This window comes from Panthera uncia, chromosome A2 (genome assembly GCF_023721935.1).
Source record: "Panthera uncia isolate 11264 chromosome A2, Puncia_PCG_1.0, whole genome shotgun sequence".
Taxonomy (NCBI): domain Eukaryota; kingdom Metazoa; phylum Chordata; class Mammalia; order Carnivora; family Felidae; genus Panthera; species Panthera uncia.
This window is the reverse complement of record NC_064816.1, coordinates 156,063,006-156,089,496: the sequence shown is the minus strand read 5'-3', so window position 1 is coordinate 156,089,496 and position 26,491 is coordinate 156,063,006. Positions and strand designations below refer to the sequence as shown.

The 26,491-nt window shown below is 43.1% G+C and overlaps 1 protein-coding gene across 2 annotated transcripts; it reads left to right on the top strand.

Annotated features, from left to right (window-relative positions):
• Window positions 1-8,609: 8,609 nt before the first annotated feature.
• ZNF786 (zinc finger protein 786) lies at window positions 8,610-24,945 on the top strand. 2 transcript variants are annotated; one of them, XM_049642055.1, is made up of 4 exons: window positions 8,610-8,724; window positions 16,335-16,461; window positions 20,566-20,718; window positions 22,171-24,945. In XM_049642055.1, the coding sequence occupies exons 1-4, from the start codon at window positions 8,707-8,709 to the stop codon at window positions 24,234-24,236; spliced, it is 2,364 nt and encodes a 787-aa protein (XP_049498012.1). In that variant the 5' UTR covers window positions 8,610-8,706; the 3' UTR covers window positions 24,237-24,945. The 2 variants fall into 2 exon arrangements, with proteins under 2 accessions (XP_049498012.1, XP_049498013.1); XM_049642056.1 differs by lacking the exons at window positions 8,610-8,724; window positions 16,335-16,461 and having other exon boundaries at window positions 20,634-20,718; window positions 21,857-24,945.
• The last annotated feature ends 1,546 nt before the right edge of the window (window positions 24,946-26,491 follow it).

Below are 26,491 nucleotides of genomic sequence, written 5' to 3'. Positions count from 1 at the left end.
CAAAGCCAACTTTAAAAAAAATTTAGTGTTTTTATGGACAGATTTTCCTGCTTTCTCCTGCAGTGCATTCATTACCCTTATAACAGATTGATTTCCCTAATATCCAACTCTAATGTTATTCTCAAAAAATATTTTTTATAAGCTTCCAATTTTATTACAAACGTAAACTCCCTAACATGACATCAGAAAGAAACCTTTGAGCTGACCCAGACCTGCCTTTTCAGCTTAATCTTGTTACCTATTCACAATATGAACCTCACTCTCACCGAATGACTCTGGTCTTTCCCAAGTGCGTCATATCCTCGTGACCACTCCCTCATCTTCCCGACTCCTGCACGTTCCACCATTCAGTTTCCACACCAGCAGCATTTTAGGTATGTGCACAATGCCACAGCACCCTTTCTCTGATAGCACTCTTAGTGTTCAACTGTAACCTGCCTGCTTCCCTCAGAGACTGCACTCTGGCCAGGGCAGGGGTTTAATCTTGTTTTTGCATTTTCCCACCCAGATCAAGCCATTCTCTGGCTTGATACCTGGATCTGTGATGTACCCACTAACAGGGCGGGGTGGGGGAGCACTGAACTACATAGGACTTGATTATGGACCTGAGGGCCCCAGGGAATCAGTCAGACGCAGTCGCGGGACAGCTAAACAAGAATGGTTGGAGGTGCATACATTCTCACATAGACACAAACCCTACCCCTCCCCATTCACGATGATCCTGCAATCCGTAATTCCAAAACCCATAAAGAGATGGAAGTTTAAGTGAGCCAACAAAACAAAATCAGAAGATGAATTCACTCCATATACGTTTAAATAGAGATCCCTGGAAGACACCTTAAAACCAGTGCACTTGATTCACCAAAATATAAACGAATTATAACATTTTAAAATACTACGAAATAAACAATAAGCAGAAGTGATAAACAGGTGGATATGAAAAAAGACCTTGGAAATGAGAAAGTAAAGTTACTGATTGAACGAAAATCTCGAATAGAATAAACAAGCTTTAGGAATTTACCCAGAATGAAGTAGATAGATAAATACAAATAATAAAAGTATGAAAGCAGTGAAGATCCATAGAGAATCGATTGAGAGCTTCTGATATATACCTAACAATTCCAGAAGGAAAAAATAAATAAAGGGAGTGGCTGAGAAGCAATACTTGAAAATGGCTGAGAGGTTTCCAAAATCTTCAAATGAAAAGTGCACTACCAGGCACCTGGGTGGCTCAGTCTGTTGAGCATCTGACTTCAGCTCAGGTCATGATCTCGTGGTTCATGAGTTCCAGCCTTACATTGGGCTCGCTCCTGTCAGCACAGAGCCTCCTCTGTCCCCCTCTCTCTACCCCTCCCCAGCTTGTGCTCTCAAAAATAAACATTTAATGGGGTGCCTGGGTGGCTCAGTCGGATGAGCATCCGACTTCGGCTCAGGTCATGATCTCGCGGTTTGTGGGTTCAAATCCCATGTCGGGCTCTGTGCTGACAGCTCAGAGCCTGGAGCCTGCTTTGGATTCTGTGTCTCCCTCTCTGTGCCCCTCCCCCATTCGCACTCTGTCTCTCTCATAAATATGGGGCGTCTGGGTGGCATAGGCGGTAAGCGTCCGACTTCAGCTCAGGTCATGATCTCACGGTTCATGAGTTCGAGCCCCACATCGGGCTCTGCGCTGACAGCTCAGAGCCTGGAGCCTGCTTCAGATTCTGTGTCTCCCTCTCTCTCTCTGCTCCTCCCCCACTCACACTCTCTCTCTCTCAAAAATAAATAAGCATTAAAAAAATAAAATAAATAGACATTTTAAAAAAAAGGAAAAGTGCACTTCCATTACATGAGAGGATAGTAAAAATCCACACCTAGCAATGATGGTAAAACTAGCATCAAGAATAAGGAGAAAAACAGAAGGGCATGGAGAATTTGGGGGGATTATGGGTCTGTTTATTATCTTGATTTTGAGGATGGTTTCACGAACTTCTACATATGTCAAAACTTACCAAATTGTAAGGTTTAAATATATACAGTTTATAGTGTGGCAATTGTACCTCAATAAAACGGTTAAAAAATCAACAGCAATCACTAAGATGTTATATATAGTTTCTAAAACAGCTGAAGAAAAAAGGAATATAGTAAAGTACCAATTCAGGGGCGCCTGGGTTCCTCAGTCAGTTGAGCCTCCGACTTTGGCTTAGGTCACGATCTCGCGGTTTGTGTGTTCGAGCCCCGCATCAGGCTCACTGCTGTCAGTGCAGAGCCTGCTTCAGATCCTCTGTCCCTCCCCCGCTTGTGCTCTCTCTCAAAAATAAATAAAACATTAAAAGAAAGAAAGAAAGAAAGAAGGAAAGAAAGAGGAAGAAAGGAAGAAAAAAAAAGTACCAATCCATCTGAAGGCAGAAAAAGGAAATGATGAAAATAATAAAATAGTGAATTAAGTACACAATCAGAAGACTGTCAGATATTTTAAAAGTTCATACTATACAAAGTTTACAAGAGACATGACGACAAGCACTAAACAATGAAAATAAAGTGATGGAAAAAGATTTGTCAAATGAAGCCTAGTGAAATAAACTATACATGAGAACAAGTTAGAATTTATAGCAAAATCCATAAAAAGAATCAACTAAGAAGAGTTAAGAATCACGAACTTGTAAACACCTAACAATGTAGGCTTGTACTATGAAAAGCAAAAGTTACCCAAGTGACCAAAATAAATATACCATATTTTAGTTGGATAGTTAGCACACCTTTCGTAAACGTATTCATCTAGCAGACAATAATAAGCATTAATAATTTGATGTGTACAGCAAAAAATTTGTAAGTTTTACCCAACAGAAAACCCTGTATGAGAAATAACCTCAGTTTTTTTTTTTTTTTAACAACGTTTATTTCTTTTTGAGACAGAGAGACAGAGTGTGAGTTGGGGAAGGGGCAGAGAGAGAGGGAGACACAGAAGCCAAAGCAGGCTCCAGGCTCTGAGCTGTCAGCACAGAGCCTGACACGGGGCTCGAACTCACGAATCGCGAGATCGTGACCTGAGCCGAAGTCGGACACCCCAGAAATAACATCAGTTTTAAACACAGAGCATTTACAAAAATTAACTATGTAATAGGTCACAATGAAGTCTCTACATATTTTTTAAAGTTCATTTCATTGTGATCCAACTCCTACCATGAAATATTAACTTAGAAATAAAAAAGAAAACTTTAAACAACAAACAAAACTTCCTAGGCTTGGAAACTTTAAAAACACACTAAGACCTCTGGTTAAAGAGGAAATCACAATGCAATTTTAGAACTAAACATTCTAAGTTCTATATACCAAATTTGTGAGATGAAGTTTAGACATAAATCGTGTGTGTGTGTGTGTGCACGTAAATATTTTTTAAAATTTTGTGAAAGAATTAGTTTCATAGTCAAAAAGCTAAGAGTTCTTAATGAACTCTACCTCTGGAGATAGCCAGCTAATCCCTTGTCTGATGCTCCCACAGCACTTTGTACTTTGCTAATAGTATTGGATATTATTTTCACATTGTTCTTTACAAGCCTGTGTCCCTCCCCTCGAGATGGCAAATACTCTGATGGCTTGCTTCATTTATTTAAATGTTTCTTGTAGCGTTAAAGATATTCAGAAGGTGTAAAGAATGTTCACCTGTGAGCAGTTGGCTCCTCTTGAATAAGTCATTTGCAGTACAGACCTGTGACTTAAAATGGGATTGCAACCTGATAAAACCATTGCATGTTGAAAATACTGTTTAAAACACCTAACCTAATGAGCATCATAGCTTAGCCCAGCCTACCTTGCATGTGCTAAAAGCACTTACATCAGCCTACAGTTGGGCAAAATCACTGAATACAAAGTTTATTTTATAATGAAGTGTTGCATAGCTCGTGTAATGTATGAATACTGTAGCGAAAGTGACAAACAACGGGTGTGTGGGTGATGGTTGTAAGCACATCAGTTTTGTGCCCCTTGTGACGATGTGGCTGACTGCAAGCTGCATCTGCCCAGCATCACGAGAGAGGATCCTCCAACAAATCGCAAGCCCAGGAAAAGATCAAAATGCAAAGCGTAGTTTCTACGGAATGCGTATTGCTTTCGTACCATTGTAAAACTGAGAAATCGTAAGTGGTACCATCACAAATCGGGGACCATCTGTACTGATGGAGCACCTGTGTAACCTTGTTTTCCATCCTCTCCTGCCCACCCCTTCCCCATCCCAGCTCCCAGCTATGGCTACTATCCCAAACTGGGTATTTATTCCTGTACATGTCAGTATACTTTGCCTACATACGTGTTACTTCTAAATAATATATAGTACTATTTTATATGTCCTAAAGTTTCTGTAAGGGGTACCATATTGTACGTAACCTACAACGTGCCTTTTCAGTCATCCTTATGTTAATGTCATTCACGTATGCTCTTTAAAGCTGTAGCTCACTAGTTTTTGCTGCTACTTTTCAGTGTATGGGGGAAAAACCCACAAGAGATCCATCCTCTGGGTGATAGACACTTAAATTGTTCTCCTGTTTTTGCTCTTAAAACAATGCTGCTATGGAGATTGTTGAATGTGGCTCCTATGTAAATGTGCAAAAACAGCGCCAAGGTTAAGACTTGCTGGATGTAGGATGGGCGCATCTTCAAAAGCAGATACTGCCATTTTACTGACAGTAAAGAGGGAACATCTTTGTGTTTTTTGTGCCTATTCATGTTTCCCCCTTTCCTGAATTCACTATTCATAATTTTGCACATTATCCTCCTGAGTAGTCTTTTGATTTTTAGAAGTTATTTATATTCTCTAGATGTTTTTCCTTACTGCAAATATCTTTCCCCAGTCTGACTTAGTTTTGGTTAGGCTATTGTGGTTTTTGATGGGGAAAAAAAAGTTTTAAATCTTAATCTAATTTCATGTATTTGTCCTTTGCACTTTGTACTTTTTGTGTTTTAAGACTATACACATGGAAATATTCAAGCAGCATTATTTATGGCCACATTTTTTTTAATGGCCCCTGAATATTTTACACTACCCTACCTACTATGTACTGGTACTCTCCAAAAATTCATATGTTTGAAGTCCTAACCCCCAGTATGTCAGAACAGGACTTTATTTATTTATTTAACTATGTTATATAAATATGTATATAAATATTTATTTATTTATTTATTTGAGAGAGATGGCGGGGGAGGGGCAGAGAGAAAGGGAGACACAGAATCCAAAGCAGGCTCCAGCCTCTGAACTGTCAGCACAGAACCCGACAACCCGATGCAGGGCTTGAACTCGAGAACCATGAGATCATGACCTGAGCCGCAGTCAGATGCTTAATGGACTGAACCACCCAGGTGCCCAGAACAGTATTATATTTAGACACAGGGCCTTGAAAGAGGTAAGTAAGGTAAAATGAGGTCATTATGGGTGGGCCCTAGTCCAATAAGATTGGTATCCTGATAAGAAGAGATTGGGATACAGAACACCCAGAGAGAGGAACATCCTTGGGAGGACACAGGAAGAAGGCATCCATCTGCAAACCAAGGAGAGTCTTCAGAGGAAACCAACTCTGCTGATACCTTAATCTCAGACTTTGGGCTTCCAGAACTGTGAGAGAGTTCATTTCTGTCTTTAACGTGCCCAGTCCGTGCAGATTAATGCATTGCCTTGCATTACATCCATTTAAGAGTAGAACTATAAGATTATGAGAAACATGGAAAACTCTGATGTGGTAAATGAAAAAAGAAACAAAGTGACATATGTCTCAGAACCATATAATAAGTACATGTCTGCCGGCAGAGACTGGAAGTTTATGTGAAAATCTTGGAGCACCCGGGTGGCTCGGTTGGTTGAGTGTCCGATTTCGGCTCAAGTTATGATCTCCCGGTTGGTGAGTCTGAGCCCCACACTGGGCTTGCTGCAGTCAGCACAGAGCCCACTCCGGATCCTCAGTCCCCCTCTCTCTCTGCCCCTCCCCCGCTCACTCCATCTCTCTCAAAAATAAAAACATTTAAAAAAATAGAACATTTACATTGGAGTGCCAGAATTATAAACAAATTTTACACTTATTTATTTATTTATTTTGCAAAACTGATGTTATTAAAGCATGGGGACAGGCCCCATGGAGTGACTGATAATATACTTGGGAGTTGGGGGAGGTAAAAGCTAGAGGAAGTTTCCCAAAGGATTTTCATATGCTAAAGACACTGGATCCTGGAGGCCTAGCTATTATCAAGCTAAGGCGGTTTTCCCCTCTGGCAAAGCATTTACATTAAGACAGTAGGGAGTTCGTGCAGGAAAGTTATATACTCTGCTGGCCTCAAGCATTTGTCAATGGGCTGCAGGCCATAAGGAAATTCAATTTTATCTGCTATCTCCTTCTGCCTTTGTTTCCCACATCACTTTGATAGTTAATCAGAACTTTCCTCAAAGTCCTTCATTGTCATTTGAAGAGCAATTTGAGGTTTCCACAGGTTCACAGGAATAAGAAGCCGTGTCAGCTGACATACCAGACTCCTGGTAAGGCTGCTGGAAACTCTAAGCAAGGTACCAGGCTGATGAGGGAGCGTGGGGCAAGCTGAAGGCAAAGTACAGGCTAAGAGCAACCCCCCCACCCCGCCCCCAGGTGGAATATGTGTGATATTCCTCGGACACTCCTGCCTACCCAAGAACAAAGGAAAGAGGTTTAAGTGCTTGCCATGCTTAATGTGGGAAACTAAGGCAAATGAAAAATTAAATTCCCTTACTGCCTACAGCCCATAGGTAAGTCCCTGAAACAGGCAGTGACCTCCCTCTAAGGAGCTCAGCTGCCTAGATGATGACACTTTGCTACAGGCAAAAGAGAATCTTAGCTTAACATTACCTCAACCTCGAGGATCCTGTAATTCTACTTCATTTCAACCACCCCGAGATATATACTGGCAATCTTACTCCAAGCTTATGCCCCTCACCCCCCCATATACATCTGAAGGGTCTCATGACTGAGGTTTTCTTAAATGGTAATAAGTGATGTTTCCCTAGCAACAGGTAGCCCCTCAAGGTCCTGGAAACCTTGCTTCGAAAATACCTTCGAGACTTACTCTACCCCTAACTCCCTCCCAACCTGAGGGTATATAATGAGTTACCTGTCAGGAACCCAGTGCAGCTCTTCCTGCCCATGGGTCCTGTCCCCACGCTTTAATAAAATCACCTTTTTTGCACCAAAGACATTTTCAAGGATTTTTTTTTTCTCGGTCGTTGGCTCTAGACCGCCCCGCCCCACCATCACCCCAAAACTTCATCAAGGTCAATAGTTCCAAGGGGCTCTATTGGCTTCGTTCTTCGAAAAGTCAACCTTAGTTCCTTAAAGCTATGGCCATCTAGCTGAGTCTATGCATGGCTCTCAAATATGACATTCCAGCCAAAGTCTTGGTAATATAAACAGTATTTCGAATGGCGTCCAAGTTTGGACTAAGCCTCAGAATCATTAGGATGCCAAATGATGTGGTTTGAAGTGTCAGGGTTCAGAGCCAATGGCCAAGAAATAGTTCTTGAGATGTCTGTCTTCAGTGTAAAAATGTGGTTTTATTAAAGCACCGGACCGACCCATGGGCGGAAAGAGCTGCCTACTTCTTTTTAAATTTGCTTTATTGTTGTTAAATTTCAAATTTTTTTAAATTTATTTTTTTATTAAAAAAATTTTTTTAATGTTTTTTTTTTTTTTTTGATGGGGAGAGAGAGAGAGAGAGAGAGTGAGAGTGAGAGAGAGAGAGACGGAGCATGAGCGGAGGAGGGGCAGAGAGAGAGGGAGACACAGAATCCGAAACAGGCTCCAGGCTCTGAGTGGTCAGCACAGAGCCCAACGCGGGGCTCGAACTCACAGACCGCGAGATCATGACCTGAGCCGAAGTCGGACGCTCAACCGACCAAGCCACCCAGGCGCCCTCCAATTTATTTATTTTTTTTTTTTAAAGAAAACCTTTAAGGTAGGGGGAAGCAATGACATATATCCCAGCACTTCAATCACACTGAGTACTTAAGAGTGAAAGACGAAGTAAACTGAAGATCCATTTCACATTTAGGTTATAAGACCATTTCTTGGATTTTATAGACTGTAAGTCACGTCCTAATTTAAGTCCATGGGGTCAGCGATGCCGTGTCTGCCTGACTCCCTGAAGATGAATTCCCAGCCTCCTGGTCCCTGGTGGGAGGATTCTGATGCGGGTAGGGGGGTATTGCACACTCTTAGAATCGTCGGACGGACTCCCCATTGCCCATGACAGGGACCTGCTCGTTGACCCCCTGGGCCGGCTCACCTCCCTCGCTTCATTCCCGGGATGGCCTCACAGATGATCCTCCCCTCGCCTGGGGTCCGCTTCGGGGAGGAACCAGCCCCGCTCCCCTTCTCCGTCCGGGGCTCACTGAAGAGCGAGTCGTCTCCCCACTTGCAGCTGAAGCCCCACGTCCGCCTCTCCGTCTTCCTCTCTCCAGCTCCTTTCAGTGCCTCTCGGTCTGTCTTCCTCGCTCGGAGACCCAGACCCTGCGCCAGGACCCGGGGACGGCGCTGGCTCCTCCCGGGCGCAGGGGGCGCTGTGGGGCCGGACCGGGCGCGAGTCCCAGCGTGCACCGCGCGGGGGCTGGGCTTTGCGGGGCTGGGCGGAGCTGGAGGCCGCGCGCCCGAGGAGGTGCCGCGGGGCCGCCCGGGAATTTAGCGTCCCCGCGGGGACGGGGGCCGGGAGGGACCGTGAAGGGCCATGGCCGAGCCGGCTCCGGTAAGAAAGGCTCCGTGCGCGGACGCCCAGTTTCGGGGCTCGGGGCGGGTCTTCGGGCTCCGGCGTGGCGGGCCGCCATCCGGGGTCCTCGCGGGGTGGCCGCGGAGGACGGGCGGAGCGGCGTCTGTCCGGGTGTAAGGTCCGGACCGTGGACGGAGCCGGTGGCCGCACTCCCGAACAAGCCGAGCGTGGATCAGGCCCACTCAGTAGCGGGCCCTGCCTGGCCGGGGGCGCCCGGGCGTGGCGGGGCTGACAAGGGAAAGGAGAGAAATGGGTCTGGTTCCCTTGTGGGTGTCACAGCTCAGCCAGTTTTACATGGCAGTTACTGAATTCAGAACAAGTGTTTAAAAAATTTAAGACTCTGAGTGATTGAAATGATGGCTGGCAGCGGCTTGAATACGATAATTCATCTGCTAACGTTTGAGTGTAAGAAGGAAGGAAGACAGGTCGGAAGGAATAGAATAGGATATAAAAATCTAAGCAGAATACACACTATTTGTTTAATGTTTTGTTGCGATCGAGGTTTAGAAGGAATGACCATTTATTATGTTTTTTTAAATACCTTACAAACTTTCATGTTGAGCATTTTTTCTTTTTTTTTAATTTTTTAAATGTTTATTTATTATTAAGAGACAGAGAGACACAGAACGTGAGCAGGGGAGGGGTGGAGAGAGGGGGAGACATAGAATCTGAAGTAGGCTCCAGGCTCTGAGCTGTCAGCACAGAGCCCTACGCGGGGCTTGAACTCACAAACTGAGAGATCATGACCTGAGCCAAAGTCGGTCGCTTAACCAACTGAGTCACCCAGGCGCCCCGAGCATTTTTTCTGATCACTAAATGAATTCATGAGGTTATTTCAAAGTAGCGTTAATAGTCTCAGCTAAGAAAGCATAATTCCTAGGATTAAATATTCAAAAGATATGCAACACTTTTATGGAGAAATTATAAATAAATGGGAGATAGCGAGACCCGTAGATGGAAAGACTAAATACAGTAAAGATGATACTTTTTTTCCAAGTTAATATGTAAATTTACCGCAGTTTTATCAAAATGGCAGTAAGATTTTTTGTGAATGTAAACAGATTTTATTTTTTGTTTAAAAAAATTTTTTTAGGGGCGCCTGGGTGGCTCAGTCAGTTAAGCGTCCGACTTCAGCTCAGGTCATGATCTCATGGTTTGTGAGTTTGACCCCTGTGTAGGGCTCTCTGCTGTCAACACAGAACCTGCTTTGGATCCTCTGCCCTTCCATGCTCGTTCTCTCTCTCTCCCCCCTCCAAATAAATAAACTTTAAAAAAAAAAAAAATAACAGAGAAGACATACACAAGGAGAAAGTATTTATAACCTAATTTAGTCAACAATTAATCAATATACAAGTTATATAAATAAATTGTAGAAATGAGCACCTGGGTGGCTCAGTCAGCTGAGCATCTGACTCTTGGTTTTGGCTCAGGTCATGATCTCAGTTTGTGGGATCGAGCCCTGCATCAGGCTCTGCGCTGATGATGTGGAGCCTGCTTGGGAATCTCCCTCTCCTCTCTCTGTCCCTCCCCTATTTGTGCTGTCCCTCTCTCTCTCAAAATAAGTAAACTTAAAAAAAATGAAATCCTAGAAATGAAAGCATAAGTCACCCAGTAAAAACTATAGGTAAAAGATCTGAACAGTCAGTTCAGAAAACTGAAAACAAATGGTCAGTGGATAAAAGAATGGATTAAAAATTGTGACATATTCAGATAATAGAACACGACACAAAATTAAATCAATTCTGTATATATCAATATGGACAGATCTCAAAATGTTGAATGAAAAATCCAAGCTGCAATATAATAAAGCATTTGTGCATAAAAATTAAAGTAATATTTATAGATACTTATGTGTATTTAAAAATTAAAAACATGAATTGAAAAGTTACTACATGCACATAATGTTCGCTTCTTGGAAGAGAGAATAGGACTGAGTATAAGATATATTGAAGGGGCCCCTGGGTGGCTCGATTTGTTGAGCTTACAGCTCTTGATTTTGGCTCGGGTCATGATCTCACGGTTTGTGAGATCGAGCCCCAAGTTGGGCTCTGTGCTGACAGCATGGAGCCTGCTTGGGATTTTCTCTGTGCCTCTTCCCAGTGCCCATGCCCTCTCTCTCAAAATAAATAAACATTTAAAAAAAACAATAGGACACCTGGGTGGCTCAGTCGGTTAAGCAGCTGACTCTTGATTTCAGCTCAGGTCATGATCTCATGGTTTGGGAGACTGAGCCCCAAGTTGGGCTCTGCACTGATAGTTGGGAGCCTGCTTGGGATTCTCTTTCCCTCTCTACCCCTCCCCCACTCACACATTTTCTCTCTCTCTCTCTCTCTCTCAAAATAAATAAACTTTAATAAATTTTAGAAAGATTTTAAAAATATTGAAGAGGGACTAAAGAGGACTTGAGTTTCATGTCATATTCTATTTCATTAAAAGGAAGTCTGAAGAAAAATGTTGAATTCTTAAATCAGTAGTATACTGATAACAACCCAGGATACTTGTTATAATGTTCTAATTTTCTGAATCTTTAACTTCTGAAAATTAAAGTAATAATGAAGGCTTTTTGAGCATTTCTTGAAAACATTTTTAAAGTAAGGAATTTAATCAGAGGAGAATAAGTATATTTTAAACAAAAACATGCATTCATTTCTGCTATAACACATCACATGCATTTCTAAAAATCACAGTGCAATGCAAAATCATGTAGTAAAAACCATAGCTTACCGGAGGAATGGTGTTTAGATACACAACATTCAAAAAGTTTGTCAGTGACATGTTGAAAAGATAGGAACCTAGTAAAAACACACTTTTATGCGTGTTAAATTATTAACAAAATAAACTAGCTTAAAAACTACCTGAAATTTGCTTATGGAAGTGGGTGTAAGAAGGGGCGGTGAGGTGGAAGGACCATTATCCGAAATCAGACGGAAAGTTTCAACACCAGGTTTGGAGAGGTTGGGCTCATAAAACAGGGTAATTAATCTGAGGAAGCTGGCGGATTCTTCTCGAAGGGTATGCGCGGGCGTGTTTTGTATATTCCTTCTCATCTCTCTGTGGCAGCCTGGCACGGTTCCTTCCCCTCGCCACTGCTGACATTCTGTAACTGGCTAGTTTGTGTTGTAGGGGGCTGTCTCGTGCTCTGTGGGATGTTGACCAGTATCCACTACATGCAAGTAGCAGCTTGCCCAGTCCTGACAAAAGTGTCCCCAGACATTGCCAAACGTCCTCTGGGGTGTAAAATTGTCCCCATGTGGAACTGACCTAGAGTTTCTCACTGACAAACTTGCATATAAGCAAGTGTAAAATTTTGTGACAAATTATTTTTGTTTCAGTTTTTTTTTAATGTTTATTTTTGAGAGAGAAAGTGTGAGCAGGGGAGGGGCAGAGAGACAGAGACAGAGAATCCAAAGCAGGCTCCGTGCTGACAGCTCAGAGCCTGACTTGGGGCTCGAACTCACGAGCTGTGAGATCATGACCTGAGCTGAAGTCAAACACCCAGCCTACTGAGCCACCCAGGCACCCAATACCAATCATGTTAGGACAAATTCACATTTTAAAAACATAGCAGAAATGACTGTTTCATTAAACTTAATGAATCTCTGATATAAATGTAAAGGAATTATTAGATTTTTTTAAAAACGTAAATCTAAGCTTCATATTCAATATAACGAAAAGATGAATAAAAATAAAAGTTGAAACAAACTGGACTTTAATACCCATAGGAAGTAAACACATATGGCAAAACATTGGGAGTTAAAACTGATGTAAAGAAGACAATAGGGGGTGCCTTGGTGGCCCAGTTGGTTGAGTCTCTGACTCTTGGTTTCAGCTCAGGTCATGATCTCGCAGTTTTGTGAGTTCCAGCCCCACGTCAGGCTCTGTGCTGACAGTGGGGAGCTGTTTGGGATTCTCCCTCCCTCTGCCCCTTCCCTGCTTACATTCTCTCTGTCTCTCTCAAAATAGATAAATTTAAAAAAAAACTTAAAAAAGAAAGCAATAGGGGCTCCTGGCTGGCTCAGTCAGTAGGGCATGTGACTCTTGATCTCAGGGTTGTGGCTCAAGCCCCACATTGGGTGTAGAGATTACCTAAAAAGAAAAAAAAATCTTAAATATAATTTGAAAAAGAGAGAAAAGGAAACCATAAAAGAATGTGCATTTAATGTAAATTACTTTAACAAATATATAATTTACATGCTTCTAGTTATAAACCTTAGACAGTTGCATGCTATCACCACTCTTATTCAACATCATTCCAGCCAATACAATAAGAAAAATAAGAAATGATAGGCTTAAATGGTTAAAAGAAATGTTAATTTGCAGATCTCGTTCTCAACATAGACACTCCAAGGCAGTCAACTAAAGTGTTAGCCAACAAGGGAATTCATTTCCAGAATAAACACAAAAATTAGCTTCCCAACCTTTCATAATTAGAAATTTTAGTGGGGGAAAAAAAACCAAAACATAGTAGCAACAAAAACTCTACCATTCCTAGAAATGAACCTGTTGAGAATTATGTAAAATCTACATGAAGAAAACTAATTTTACTAAAGCACATAAAAATGTCTAGAAAAATGAGAAAGATGGTTCTGCGTGGAAAGAACCCATATTTTAGAGGCCCATTTCTCCCCAAATTAATATATTAAGCATATTCGTATCAGAATCCCATGAGAATTTGTATAAATTTGACAAAATATCTTTACTATTTATGTAGAAGAGAAAACAGACAAGGAAAGCCAAGACGTTTTCCTATGGGAAATGATGGAGGTTAGTGGTGGATGGCCATGCCCCCTTAAAAAGCAAAATATCTAGGGGCGCCTGCGTGGCTCAGTCGGTTAAGCGTCTGACTTCGGCTCAGGTCATGATCTCACGGTCTGTGAGTTCGAGCCCCGCGTCGGGCTCTGTGCTGACAGCTTGGAGCCTGGAGCCTGTTTCAGATTCTGTGTCTCCCTCTCTCTGACCCTCCCCCCTTCATGCTCTGTCTCTCTCTGTCTCAAAAATAAATAAAGGTTAAAAAAAAAATAAGAAAAAGCAAAATATCTGATAAAACTATAAAGAATTATACTGCAGTATTGGAGCAAAAAAGGATAAATGGAAGTATAAATGGAGTATAAATGGCAAGTATAAATGGAAGCCTAATTAATGAAAAACAATCCCAAATCAGTGGTGAAAGAATAGACTGTTGAGTAAGTTTTGTGATAACTGAAAATCCACTTGGAAAAAGAATTATGTTCCTTCCTGTTATGTTACACATAAATAAGTTCCAGATGGAAAACGGTATAAGTCTAATAAAAGTTATAAGAATGTTATGAAGAATTTAAGAGAATATTTTATAATTTTAGAATAGGAGAAGTCTTCCAAATCAAGATACTAAACCCTAAAGCCACAAAAGAGGTTCTCCTGAAAACTATAATAATATAAGAGAAAAGCAGTGTAGAAGATGGAGAAATTATCTTTATTTGAGAATTTTTATTGTATCCCACCATAAACTTAATAGGATTGATAAATAATATGGCACATTAATTGGATACACAGTAAGTTTACAAAAATCAGTAACTTTTTAAAAAACTATTAATAATAATTTGAAATGGCACCCCAAAAGGGGTGGTCTCATTTACAATTGTTGGAGAGACCACAGAAGACCAGAAATAAAGTTAATAAAAAAGACTCAGAACATTTATGAAGAAAATAATTAAGTTTATTAAGGATAGCAAGCTGGACCAAATGAATGTAGAACATGTTTCTAGATGAGATCAATCTTTCCTAAATACATATATACAGTTAATGCAGTCCAGACTGGAATTCCAATGCACTTTTTTTGTTGGACTAAATAATTTTGGAGTTTATAAGGAAGGATACATATCTACGAATTCACAGCAGTAACTTTGAAAAGAATGTGAGGAGAGGGTAAGACTTACCATCCCATTATTACAATATTGCATAGGTACTGTAATCAGACACATATAGAAAGTGTAAGAATATATAGATTCACATATTTATGAAAATCTAATACATGCAAAGATTAAAGGTTGGCATTCCAATCTAAGGAGAAAGGATAGTATACTTATTGGTGTGTGATTGGCTCTCCATATGTATCTATTAAAGATGCCAATCTCATCTGTAGAATTTTCTTTGATTTTTACTAAAAATATTAACTTATTTTGAGAGAGAAAGAGATTATGTGAGCAGGGGAGGGGCAGAGAGAGAGAGGGAGAGAGAGAATCCCAAGCAGGCTCCCCACTGTCAGCACTGAGCCTGATGCAGGGCTCCATCTTGCAAACTGTGAGATCATGACCTGAGCCAAAATCAAGAGCCAGAAGCTCAACTGACTGAGCCACCCAGGTGCCCCTCATCTATAGAATTAAATTGCAAATCTAAGGGCAAAAAATATTAGTAGAATATTTGTATAACTTTTTGGTGTGGGGGACATTTAAAAAGCTGGAAACTATGGGGGCACCGGAGTGGCTCAGTCTCACGTCTCTCTCTCAAAATAAACCTTTAAAAAATTGAAAAACAAACATGGAAACCATGGAAAGGACTGACAGATCAAATTAAAGGCTCAAAATGCTCTATTTGGCAGAAGATAAAATCAAAACACAAACGACTAGGGGAGAAAATGTTTGCTAGTCAATCAAAGGATGATTAACCCTGATATAAAGAAGTTCATTCAAATTATAGGAGTCCACGAGAATGTTGAGCAAAGGATGTGAACAGACATGTACAAAGATACTGGAACATCCTCCGCACCCGAAAAGTATGAAAAGGATGTTAAGCCTCACAAATGAATGCAAATTAAAACAATGAAATTTTTTACCCATTGCACTGGCGAAAAAAAAAAAAATAATAAAGGTTTAAAAACATGCTGTGCTGATGAAGGTGCAAAGAAATAAGTCTCATTTAACAAAAGGGCAAAAGTGCTGGATTTTTTTTGGAAGGCAGTCTAGTGGTGTTTATTAAACTGAACGTTTTTATACCTTTTGATTTAGTAGTTCTCCTTTTTAGGCTTTTTAGTGGTAAAAGCACTAGTATATCAGGAAGCATATCAGAGCATTGTTTGTAATTTATAAAGGAAATGGAAACTATATGTCCCATTCATGGGGTACGTGTGCCCATGCAATGGAATATAATGCAGTTTGCAAAAACCTGGTTTTGCCTATACACACTGACCTGGAAAAACACCTGACATATTAAGTGAATGAAGTTACACAGTGCTTTATTCCCTCTTTTGTTTTTAAAAGAAGAAAAATATCCTATACAAATGCATATGTAGTTTGAACAACCATAAAGAACCACGGAAGGTATGGTGGTTAACAGAACCACATGGTTGGAGTAGGGGGAGGAGCAGTTCTCAAGGAGGAAGCTGCTGAATACACAAGAACAGCATCCTCTAAAAAAGTCTTTTAAATTGATGAAAAGGAGGGGCACCTGGTTGGCCAGTGGGTAAAGCGGGTGATTCTTGATCTCAGGGTTGTGAGTTCGAGCTCCATGTTGAGGGTAGAGTTTACTTAAAGAAAATAAATACATTGATGAGAAGGAGCTGAAATCATTTTGAAGCAATAATGACTATGTATGTATTATGTCTGTAATTTCAGTTACCTCTGACTTTTGAAGATGTTGCCATTTATTTCTCTGAACAAGAATGGCAGAATCTGGAGGCATGGCAGAAGGAGCTTTACAAGCATGTAATGAGAACCAATTATGAGATTCTTGTTTCTCTAGGTAAGAAGTGCTTGATTTTGTGGGTAGATCCTGGAAATGGGCCTGAAAGAGGTCTTGGCCACTTGATTTTCCTGTTTGTTAGCTGGCCAGATTTCTCAGAAATTAACTCAGAAAGGTATTTTTGTTTTACCCTAGAGTCATATGTTAAATACACCAGGACTTGGGACTTTTAGTTGCTACACAGTCATAGGGTGCCATGATTTCCATATTGGAGCACTCCTAGCTCCTATCCATAATGTACCCATATTATCTTTAATATGGGTAGTGTCCCTACTTGTCAGCTTTTACAGTGGGGTCTGTATAACTCAGAAAAGCTATAATATTTCCCTGCAGTGAGATTTTGTAAGGCTATACCCTGAGATGTTTAACAGGAACTGTCTCTGCTTGGTTATAGTAATGTGTTCTTTTTAGTCTTTTTCCTTACTTGGTCTTCGTATGTTTTGTTTTTTTTAAATTTATCAAATGTGATTTTTAAGAATCAGTCTGTTCAGAGAAGTGTCGAATGATAAAGTCTCTGCTTCATCCTCACTCCTGCACTCAGTTCATTTCCCAAGGCAACCACGTTTAACCTTTTCTGTTTTAGTTCTTACTGTGGTTTCCTCCAATCTTACTATCATGCTTGTGTCTCAGTTTCTTGATTTATCACGTCTAGACAGCATTAACTCATTACTATGAAAAATGAGGGATTAACTCACTTACAGGATCTTCTGTCTCCTTTTTTCCCTTTCCCCCGAATTTTGAGGTTTTTTTTTTTTTTTTTTTTCAGGCCTCTATGGGCTAACTTTATAACTTAAATAATAAACTTCTAGATCATGTTCTGTGAACTTCATATTACATCTCGATTACTTCAGTGTATGAAGATAAGGTGATTAGTTCTCCTGTACTTCCTGTCACCTCTTCTGCCAGCTCCTAACAGCCATACCACTTCTTTATATCATAAGGTTTCTAATACTTTATATTCTATTCTTTTACCATAATTAAGTTTTCTAGGCTTTACATAGATAGTGTTGTTTCTAAAACATATAATCTAAGATATTACATATTTTTATTTTTACTGAAGAACCAATTAAAGTAATTGAATCTATAGAGAAAGAAAGATAATCTTATTATCATCCATCCTGTTCTACCCAGAAAGAATGTTCCAAACATCAGGATTAAATGGATGTGAAGTGGTATATTGTTGTGGTTTTGATTTGAATTTCCTTAACAGCTAATCATGTTGAGCATCTTTTCATTTGTATACCTTCTTGGGAGAAATGTCTGTTCAAATACTTTGCTCATTTTTAAATTTATTTCTTTGTCTTTTTATTGTTGAGTTTTAAGAGTTCTCCATTTGTAGGGCGCCTGGTGGCTCAGTCTGTTAAGCATCTGACTCTTGATCTCATCTCAGGTCTTGATCTCAGGGTCATGAGTTCAAGCCCTGTGTTGTATTCAAAGCCTATTAAAAACAAATTCCCTATTTGTTTTGGATACTGGACCCTTATCAGATACATAATTTGCAGATAATTTTCTCCCATTCTGTGGTTGTCTGTTCACTTTCTTTATTTTTTAAATGTTTTTTTGGGGGGCGGGGGGGAGAGAGAGAGAGAGAGAGAAAATACGAGTCGGGGAGGGGCAGAGAGAGGGGAAGGACAGGATCCTAAGCTGGCTTGGTGCTGTTTTTTGACATCTCTTCTCACAGACTGAGATCACGACCTGAGCCGAAGTTGGATGCTTAACCGACTGAGCCACCCAGGTGCCCCTGTTCACTTTCTTGATATTATCCTTTGAAGCACAAAAGTTACCAATTTTCATGAAGCCCAACTTCTTTTTCTTGTGTTGCTTGAGCTTTTGGTGTCATATCTGAGAAACCATTGCTTAATCCAAAGTCACACAGATTCACTCCTATGTTTTCTTCTGAGAGGTTTAGAGTTTCATTGCTTACATTTAGGTCTTTGATACCTTTTGAGTTAATTTTTGTATACAGTGTGAAGTAGGGATCCAACTTCTTTTGCATATGGATATCCAGTTGTCCCAACACCATTTGTTGAAAAGTCTTTCCCCATTGAATTCTCTTGGCATCCTTTTGGAAAATCAGTTTACCATAAATGTAGAGTTTTATTTGTGGATTCTCAATACTGTTTCATTGATGTATATATAATGTAGAGTTTTATTTGTGGATTCTCAATACTGTTTCATTGATGTATATATGTTTGTCTTTTTGATTACCATTACTTTTAGGATCAATTTGTCAAAAAACAAGGCAGATTGGATTCGGGGAATATTGTCATTTTAACAATATCAAGGCTTCCTTTTCATGAACATGGGATATCTTCCTATTCATTTAGGACAAAGTCTCTTTGAACAATATTTTATAGTTTTTATTGCATAAGTCTTGGATTTCTTTTATTAAATTTATTCCTAAATGTCTTTTTCTTTTTTGTGTTATTATAAATTGAATTGTTTTCTTGGTTTTGTTTTTTTATTTATTTTTTAATTTTTAAGTTTATTCACTCAGAGAGAGAGAGAGAGAGAGAGAGAGAGCGCGCAAGCACAAGCTTGGGAGGGGCAAAGAGAAAGGGAGAGAGAATACCAAGCAGGCTCTGCACCATCAGCTCAAAGCCTGATGTGGAGCTTGAACTCACAAACTGTGAGATCATGACCTGAGCCAACGTTGGACACTTAACTGACTGAGCCACCCAGGCTTTACTTTTGGAAAAATACTTTTATTTTAAAAGATGCTGGGATTTCAACAGATGAAGATTGAGAATAGGTATATGGATTTAAACAAAAGATAGGGATTCCTTTTCTCATGAAAGAAGTCTTAGAATTCTTTTGGGATTGAAGTTAGATTTTAGAGGACAAGGAGGAATCTAGAACAGTGATCTGTCTCCACATGTATTACACCACTCTGACATTTTATTCCTGAGGCAGGCATTGCCCAGCGTACCCTCTTTCTCTTTATTTTTAATTTTTTTTTTTTCAACGTTTTTTATTTTTATTTTTGGGACAGAGAGAGACAGAGCATGAACGGGGGAGGGGCAGAGAGAGAGGGAGACACAGAATCGGAAACAGGCTCCAGGCTCCGAGCCATCAGCCCAGAGCCTGACGCGGGGCTCGAACTCACGGACCGCGAGATCGTGACCTGGCTGAAGTCGGACGCTTAACCGACTGCGCCACCCAGGCGCCCCCCTCTTTCTCTTATTTGAACCATACACTGATCTCCCTTTAGCAACCTATGAAGCATACTTTAGATTCTGTTAAATATATTTTATTGAAAGAAAATTTTACTTGAAAATAAATAAATTAAACATTTCTTTTGGGAAATGGGGGTCATATATTAAAGAATCTTGTAACTGTTTTCATCTGTTTATTTCATTGCTTACAACCCTTTTTTTTTTTAAATAATTTGTTTTTATTAATGTTTTTTAACGTTTATTTTTGAGACAGAGAGAGACAGAGCACGAACAGGAGAGGGGCAGAGAGAGAGGGAGACACAGAATCTGAAACAGGCTCCAGGCTCTGAGCTGTCAGCACAGAGCCTGACTCAGGGCTCGAACTCACGGACCGTGAGATCGTGACCTGAGCCGAAGTCGGACACTTAACCGACCGAGCCACCCAGGCACCCCTCAACCCTTTTTATTCTAGCAGAACTCCACCATGTTTGGAGTCATGATTAGCACCGTTACCAGAGAACTTCTGAGAATATTTTAGCTGGAGCTACCTACTTTGAAATTGCCTAGGACAGGCATTCGAGTTATTTTTCCATCTCCCCCTCTTCTCGTGATATCTGTCCAGCTGTCTCCAGAGCTGTCCCACCATTCTCAGAGCACCCTACTAGTGAGTTTTAGGAAACCCATGGCTAAATACATATTGCTAGACATATGGGGACCAAGACAGGATTTAAACAGTATAACTGATTTAACAGGTCCAGAAAGATGAGGAAGAACTTTTAGGATGTGTGGGCAGTTTTACTCCTCTTTGTGCAAACCTATAATCTATTTTTTGACATCTCTTCTCATACATTATCCCAGGAATACATTTAAAAAATTTAAAAACAACTCCGCGTGCTTTAAATTTAGTGCTCAAAGAAACCAAACTACCCTGTCTAACTTCTTTGTACAGATGATGGACTTCCCAAACCAGAACTAATATCACGGATTGAACAGGGGAAAGAGTTCTTCAAGAACTGGGGAGAATCACAGAAATCAGGAAACATAATTTGCTCTTCAGCTGATCTGCATTTTGATCCAGTTATTGAGGGACATCTGTTTTGGCGTGAGTATTAAGAAATTAGGGCCCTTTCCTGAGGACATCACATTCAGATATCTTTGTTCCAGTTCTCTGATCATGTCTTCCTGTTTGGCTAGGCTGAGGCTTGATGTCTGGCATATTCTAGAAAAAGGCAGTAAAGCACAGTGGTTAGGAGTATGGGTCCTGGACTCTGAGTCTGGATCTTGCTTTTCCGGGTCGCCTTGGGCAAGTTATTCAACCTCTCGATATTTCAATTTCCTGGCCTATGAAATGAAGATAATAAAAGCACCTACATTATAGGTTTAAATAGGTTAGTATACATAAAGTGTTAAAATGATACATGGCACACAGTGAGAGCTCAGTAAGTAGGCACTGTTGTTAGTAGGCAGGGCTGGTGTGGGGCGGGGTGGTAGCGAAACTGGTTACCTAAATCCTAGTGACCAAAATTGCTTCCTTCCTATCTGGGAACTGTTGTCTCTACTTGAATACCTAAAACTTAGCTCTCCTCTGTTGTTTCTTGTTATCATAGGAGAGTCTGAAATTTTTGGATTCTTAAAAGGCAGCATTAAAATACGGAATGAGAAAGCCAACGGGAGCATCATTCCCAGAAATTTGTTTAGTTTGCTTAGTTTGTTGCTGCTGCTTTCTGGACAGTAAAGGAGTTTTGCTTCACAAATTCTTTCACTTTTTACCATCTGTTATCAATTCTTCCAAGAAACCTTTTTAAAAGGTTGGTGGAAATAGGGGCGAGGAGTGGGGAACAGAGCCCAAGCCCTGCTGCCTGGCCTGAGGGACATCCCCTGGGTGACATGGGACCGTGGTGTTAGGGTCTATTAGTGACACCGTCATCATGCTGACTCCAGAAATGCCTCCACATCAAAACGGCACAAGTTGGATGGTCCTGTAGTCATGGCGGTGAGCACATGGGGTGTGCAGTATGCCAGGCACATGTTCAACACTGTAACTGCAAGAACTCACTTAATAATCATGACAATCAAATGTCCTGTCGTTTCCCTGTTTCTACGGGAGAAGGAACCAAAGCCAAGAGAGATTCACTTGACAAGAGGCTAGACAGCGGAAAGGTGGGATTTGAACCCAGACGGTCTCATTTCAGAGCATAGGCCCTATTAAGACCTATATTTTCCTTTTTTTTTTTTTTAAGTTTATTTATGTAATCTCTGTACCCAACATGAGGCTCGAACTGATGGCGCTGAGATCAAGAGTGGCATGCTATTCCGACTGAGCCCGCCAAGCGCTCCTAGATTTTCCTCTTTTAAGATAAGTTTTTTTCGGTTTAATTTTAGCAGACTCTCACCAAACTCCTGGTCATTAAATGGAACCATACTGAAATGTCCTTGGTTGTGGAGCTCCGTGGGAGCTGGGTTCCCAGAGGTCACTGTTACTGCTCCCTTTCCTGGTGATACAAGCCTTTAGTCATGACAGGAATACGGACTGAAGTTTTGTTTTCCATTTCAGGAAGTCAACAAGCTGTGAATTCAGGCGAAGCTAAATGCCGGTTCCAAGTAGATCTCCTACAGGGCCAGTGCCCCTCTGAACCCTCACTACGAGGAAGGGCAGATGCTTCCTTCGGGCCTGACGGGAGGATCGCTCTCGTGAATCCACACAGACGTGTCGCATGGGCTCCGATTCCAGTAGTCCCCAGCTGCAGGGAACCTACCCGGAGAGAAGGAATCCCAAGTCGCAGAACTCTGGCTCCCCCTGCCTTTCAGGAGGTCCCCTCCTGGGAGGGCACCCAGCACCCAAGCGCTGTCAGTGAGGAAAGCTTTTGGAAGAAGAGTCACTTAGAGAAGCACCAGAGCCACTTGAGTGACCAGCCGTGTAGGCCCTGGAAGAAATTCAGCAAACAAGCCGATCCACAGCAACAGCGCAGCATCCCTCAGCGTCCGAGGCATTTCCGGTGTCACGACTGCGGGCGGAGCTTCCACCGGAAGCGGTATTTGCTGAGGCATCTGGCTGTACCCGCGGGGACGAGCCCCCCGCAGGGCCCTGGATGTAAACGGTGCGGCCCGCGCAAGCAGAGCCTTCTCGGCCACCGCCTCCGGCGCCGGGGGGAGAGGCCTTCCCAGTGCCCCAGGTGCGACCGGAATGCTCTCCCGAAGAACAGCCTGGCGGCTCCCCAGGGCCAGCCCAGCAGGGGGAGGCTGGTCTCCCGTGGCGAAGGTGACCTGGCCCTCCCAGGGAAGGCACGGCGGGCCAGCTTGCGCTCGGAAGGGAAGCCAGGCCCGTGGCCGGGGGCCGCGGAGACTGTCCGGCACCGTCCCGCCGGGGAGAGGCCGTTGTCTTGCCCCGAGGGTGGCGAGCGCTTCGCTGCCGGGTCCCAGCTCGCCAGCCACAAACGGGTGCACGCGGGAGAGCGGCCCTTCCGGTGCCGGGAGTGCGGCGACAGCTTGCGCCCGAGCGGCTCGCTGGAGGTCCACCGGCGCGCGCACGGCGGCGGCAGACCCTTCTCCTGCGCCAAGTGCGGCAAGGGCTTCGCCAAGCGGTGTAAGCTCACGGAGCACGTCCGAGTGCACAGCGGGGAGAGGCCCTTCGGGTGCGCCGACTGCGGCCGGAGCTTCCGCCAGAGGGGACAGCTGCTGCGGCACCGGCGCCTGCACACGGACGAGAAGCCCTTCCAGTGCCCGGAGTGCGGGCTGAGCTTCCGTCTCCAGAGCATGCTGAGAGCACACCGGCTCCGGCACGGCGGGGAGAGGCCGTTCTCCTGCGGCGAGTGCGGCAGGGGCTTCGCGCACCGCTGCAAGCTCCGGGAGCACCTGCGAGTGCACAGCGGGGAGAGGCCCTTCCGGTGCCCCGAGTGCGGCAAGAGCTTCCGCCTCAAGGGCATCCTGAAGGCCCACCAGCGCACCCACAGCAAGGAGAGGCCCTTCTCGTGCGGGGAGTGCGGCAAGGGCTTCACCCGGCAGTCCAAGCTCGCCGAGCACTTCCGCGTGCACAGCGGCGAGCGGCCCTTCCGCTGCTCCAGCTGCGACCGCAGTTTCCGCCTCAAGGGGCAGCTGCTTAGTCACCAGCGCCTGCACACGGGCGAGAGACCCTTCCAGTGCCCCGAGTGCGGCAAGAGCTACCGCGTCAAGGCCGACATGAAGGCCCACCAGCTGCTGCACGGCGGCCAGATGCCCTTCTCCTGCGAGTGCGGCAAAGGCTTCGCCAAGCAGTCCAAGCTCATCGAACACGTCCGGACGCACACGGGGGAGAAGCCCTTCCAGTGCCCCACGTGCGACAAGAGTTTCCGCCTGAAGGCGCAGCTGCTCAGCCACCAAGGCCTGCACACAGGCGAGAGGCCCTTCCACTGTCCCGAGTGTGATAAGAACTTCCGGGAGAAGGGACACATGCTGAGGCACCAGCGCATACACAGGCCCGAGAGGCCGTTCGCCTGCGGCGACTGTGGCAAGGGCTTCATCTACAAGTCCAAACTTGCCGAACACATCCGCGTGCACGCCAAATCCTGCAGTGCCCCCAGCGAGCCTGACGTCAAGAAGAGGCTCAGCCAGCTGTTCGCAATGATCGAGGCTGACTGGAGTTGAGGCCGGGAAGGGCGTCCAGAGCCTTCCGCAGGCTTGACATTCCCTGGGAATCCACAGCAGCCATAGCGAAACCCGCCGGGAGACAGATTTTAGGAACAGGGGCCCTTTTTTGAGCAAGAATGGAACCAAGTTAGGAGTATGAGAAGCCACAAAGGATTTTCTTGGCTAAAACATCACCAGGAAGGGGCGCCTGGGTGGCCCAGTCACTTGAGCATCCGAGTCCTGATTTCGGCTCAGGTCATGATCTCAGGTTGGTGGGTTCGAGCCCCAGATCTGGATCCATGCTGACAGCCCGATCCTGCTTGGGATTCTCTCTTACCCTCTGTCTCTGTCCTTCCCCCCGCTCAGGCGCGGGCGCTCTCTTTCTCTCTCTAAAATAAACATTTAAAACATCACCAGTTCTATTTCCTATCCATTGATAAAAGAGATACCTGTTCTTCTTACCATCTTAAGTGGTAATTTCCCCCCAAATGTTCAGCTAGCTCTGAAATCCCAGCTTGAATTAAGACAAAAGGAAATCCTTCCAGTACTGTTCCCAAAGTTGAGGAGATGAGGTGGCTATTAAATGTCCACTGTTCTCTTTTTCACAGTATGATTCTAAAGTGGGGGTTCAGGTATGTGTGAATTTTGTTGCAGCCCTGATATAATGTTGAATTTGGTTTTGATTCATTTATTTTGAAACTGTGAGCAATAAAACAAGTTCTCTGAATCCTGGTCTGTTTACATGAATGCTGAGGCTTCACGGTATGTTTCGTGGCGGTGATGTATATAGTTCCCCCTAAAGAAAACTGATAATTTCATCGAAGTTTGGTAATCTGAGTTGAAGAAATGTAAAAGCAAGGGTACTAAGGGGAGCCTGGGTGGCTTAGTTGGTTAAGCGCCAGCTCAGGTCATGATCTCACAGTTGGTGAGTTCGAGTCCTGCATCCGGCCCTGTGCTGACAGCTCAGAGCCTGGAGCCTGCTTCAGATTCTGTGTCTGCCCCTCCCCTGCTCGCACTCTGTTTCTCTCAAAAACAAATGATCATTAAAACAATATTTTTTTTTTTTTTTTTTTTAATTTTTTTTCAACGTTTTTTATTTATTTTTGGGACAGAGAGAGACAGAGCATGAACGGGGGAGGGGCAGAGAGAGAGGGAGACACAGAATCGGAAACAGGCTCCAGGCTCCGAGCCATCAGCCCAGAGCCAGACGCGGGGCTCGAACTCACAGACCGCGAGATCGTGACCTGGCTGAAGTCGGACGCTTAACCGACTGCGCCACCCAGGCGCCCCAAAACAATATATATTTTTTTAAAGCGAGGATGCTAAGATGTATAGGGCTAGAATTTAGATGAGAGATGGATTTGGGACAGGAGATACAGGTTTAGGAGTTGCAGAATAGGGGAGCTGTTCGAAGCCAAGACGGTGAAGGAGGTTACCAAGAGTGCCTATCTAAGCAGTGACTAAATCTGAGTAAAGACAAAATAAAGCCAAGGGGCACCAGGCTGGCTCAGTGAGCAGAGCATGCGACTTATCTCGGGGTTGTGAGTTCTAGCCCCACATTGGGTGTGGAGATTACTTAAAATCTTTAGGAAAAAAATAAATAAAGCTAGACAGCTTTGTCATGCAGCAGTACCGGCAACAACAATTTAGTGTGGAGTTTGAAAGCAAATGTTAAAAGTAAACAGAAGTCCAGGAGATTACCCCACTTGTTACATGAGGTGAAGACGGCAGGAGCACAGAATGTTTGTACATTAGGGACAGAATTCCACTGCAGACAAAGAATTCCTGACTTTCAGAGGGTTCGTGTTTCGTGTAAAGAATGGCTGACCTGAAATTTGGAGGGATGACGGAAAATGAGACTGCAACTAACCTATAACAAACACACTATTAAAACAATGTTTCACAGATGATGTGCTCTGGAACACTAGCTCCAGAGGTATACTTTTTTTTTTCATTGTTTATTTTTGAGAGACAGAAAGCATGAGTGGGGGAAGAGCAGAGAGAGAGGGAGACACAGAATCCAAAGCAGTCTCCAGGCTCTGAGCTGTCAGCACAGAGCCCGACATGGGGCTTGAACCCACGAACTGTGAGATCTTGACTTGCGCCGAAGTCGGGCGTTTAACCAACTGAGCCGCCCAGGCACCCCTCCAAAGGTGTACTTTTGAAAAAAGAGAAAAGCACCACATGGCCAATTGAGGTAAAAACAGTTTTCCTCTGTTCCCTCCACCCCACCACACACACATGAAGTCTATTAGGAATACCTAATGTATAGT

Excerpts from the sequence above, each read along its gene's own strand:
- ZNF786 (XM_049642055.1), top strand. Across the intron at positions 16,462-20,565 it reads TGAGATTCTTGTTTCTCTAG|ATGATGGACTTCCCAAACCA; the intron begins GTAAGAAGTGCT and ends TTCTTTGTACAG. Across the intron at positions 20,719-22,170 it reads TGAGGGACATCTGTTTTGGC|GAAGTCAACAAGCTGTGAAT; the intron begins GTGAGTATTAAG and ends TTTCCATTTCAG.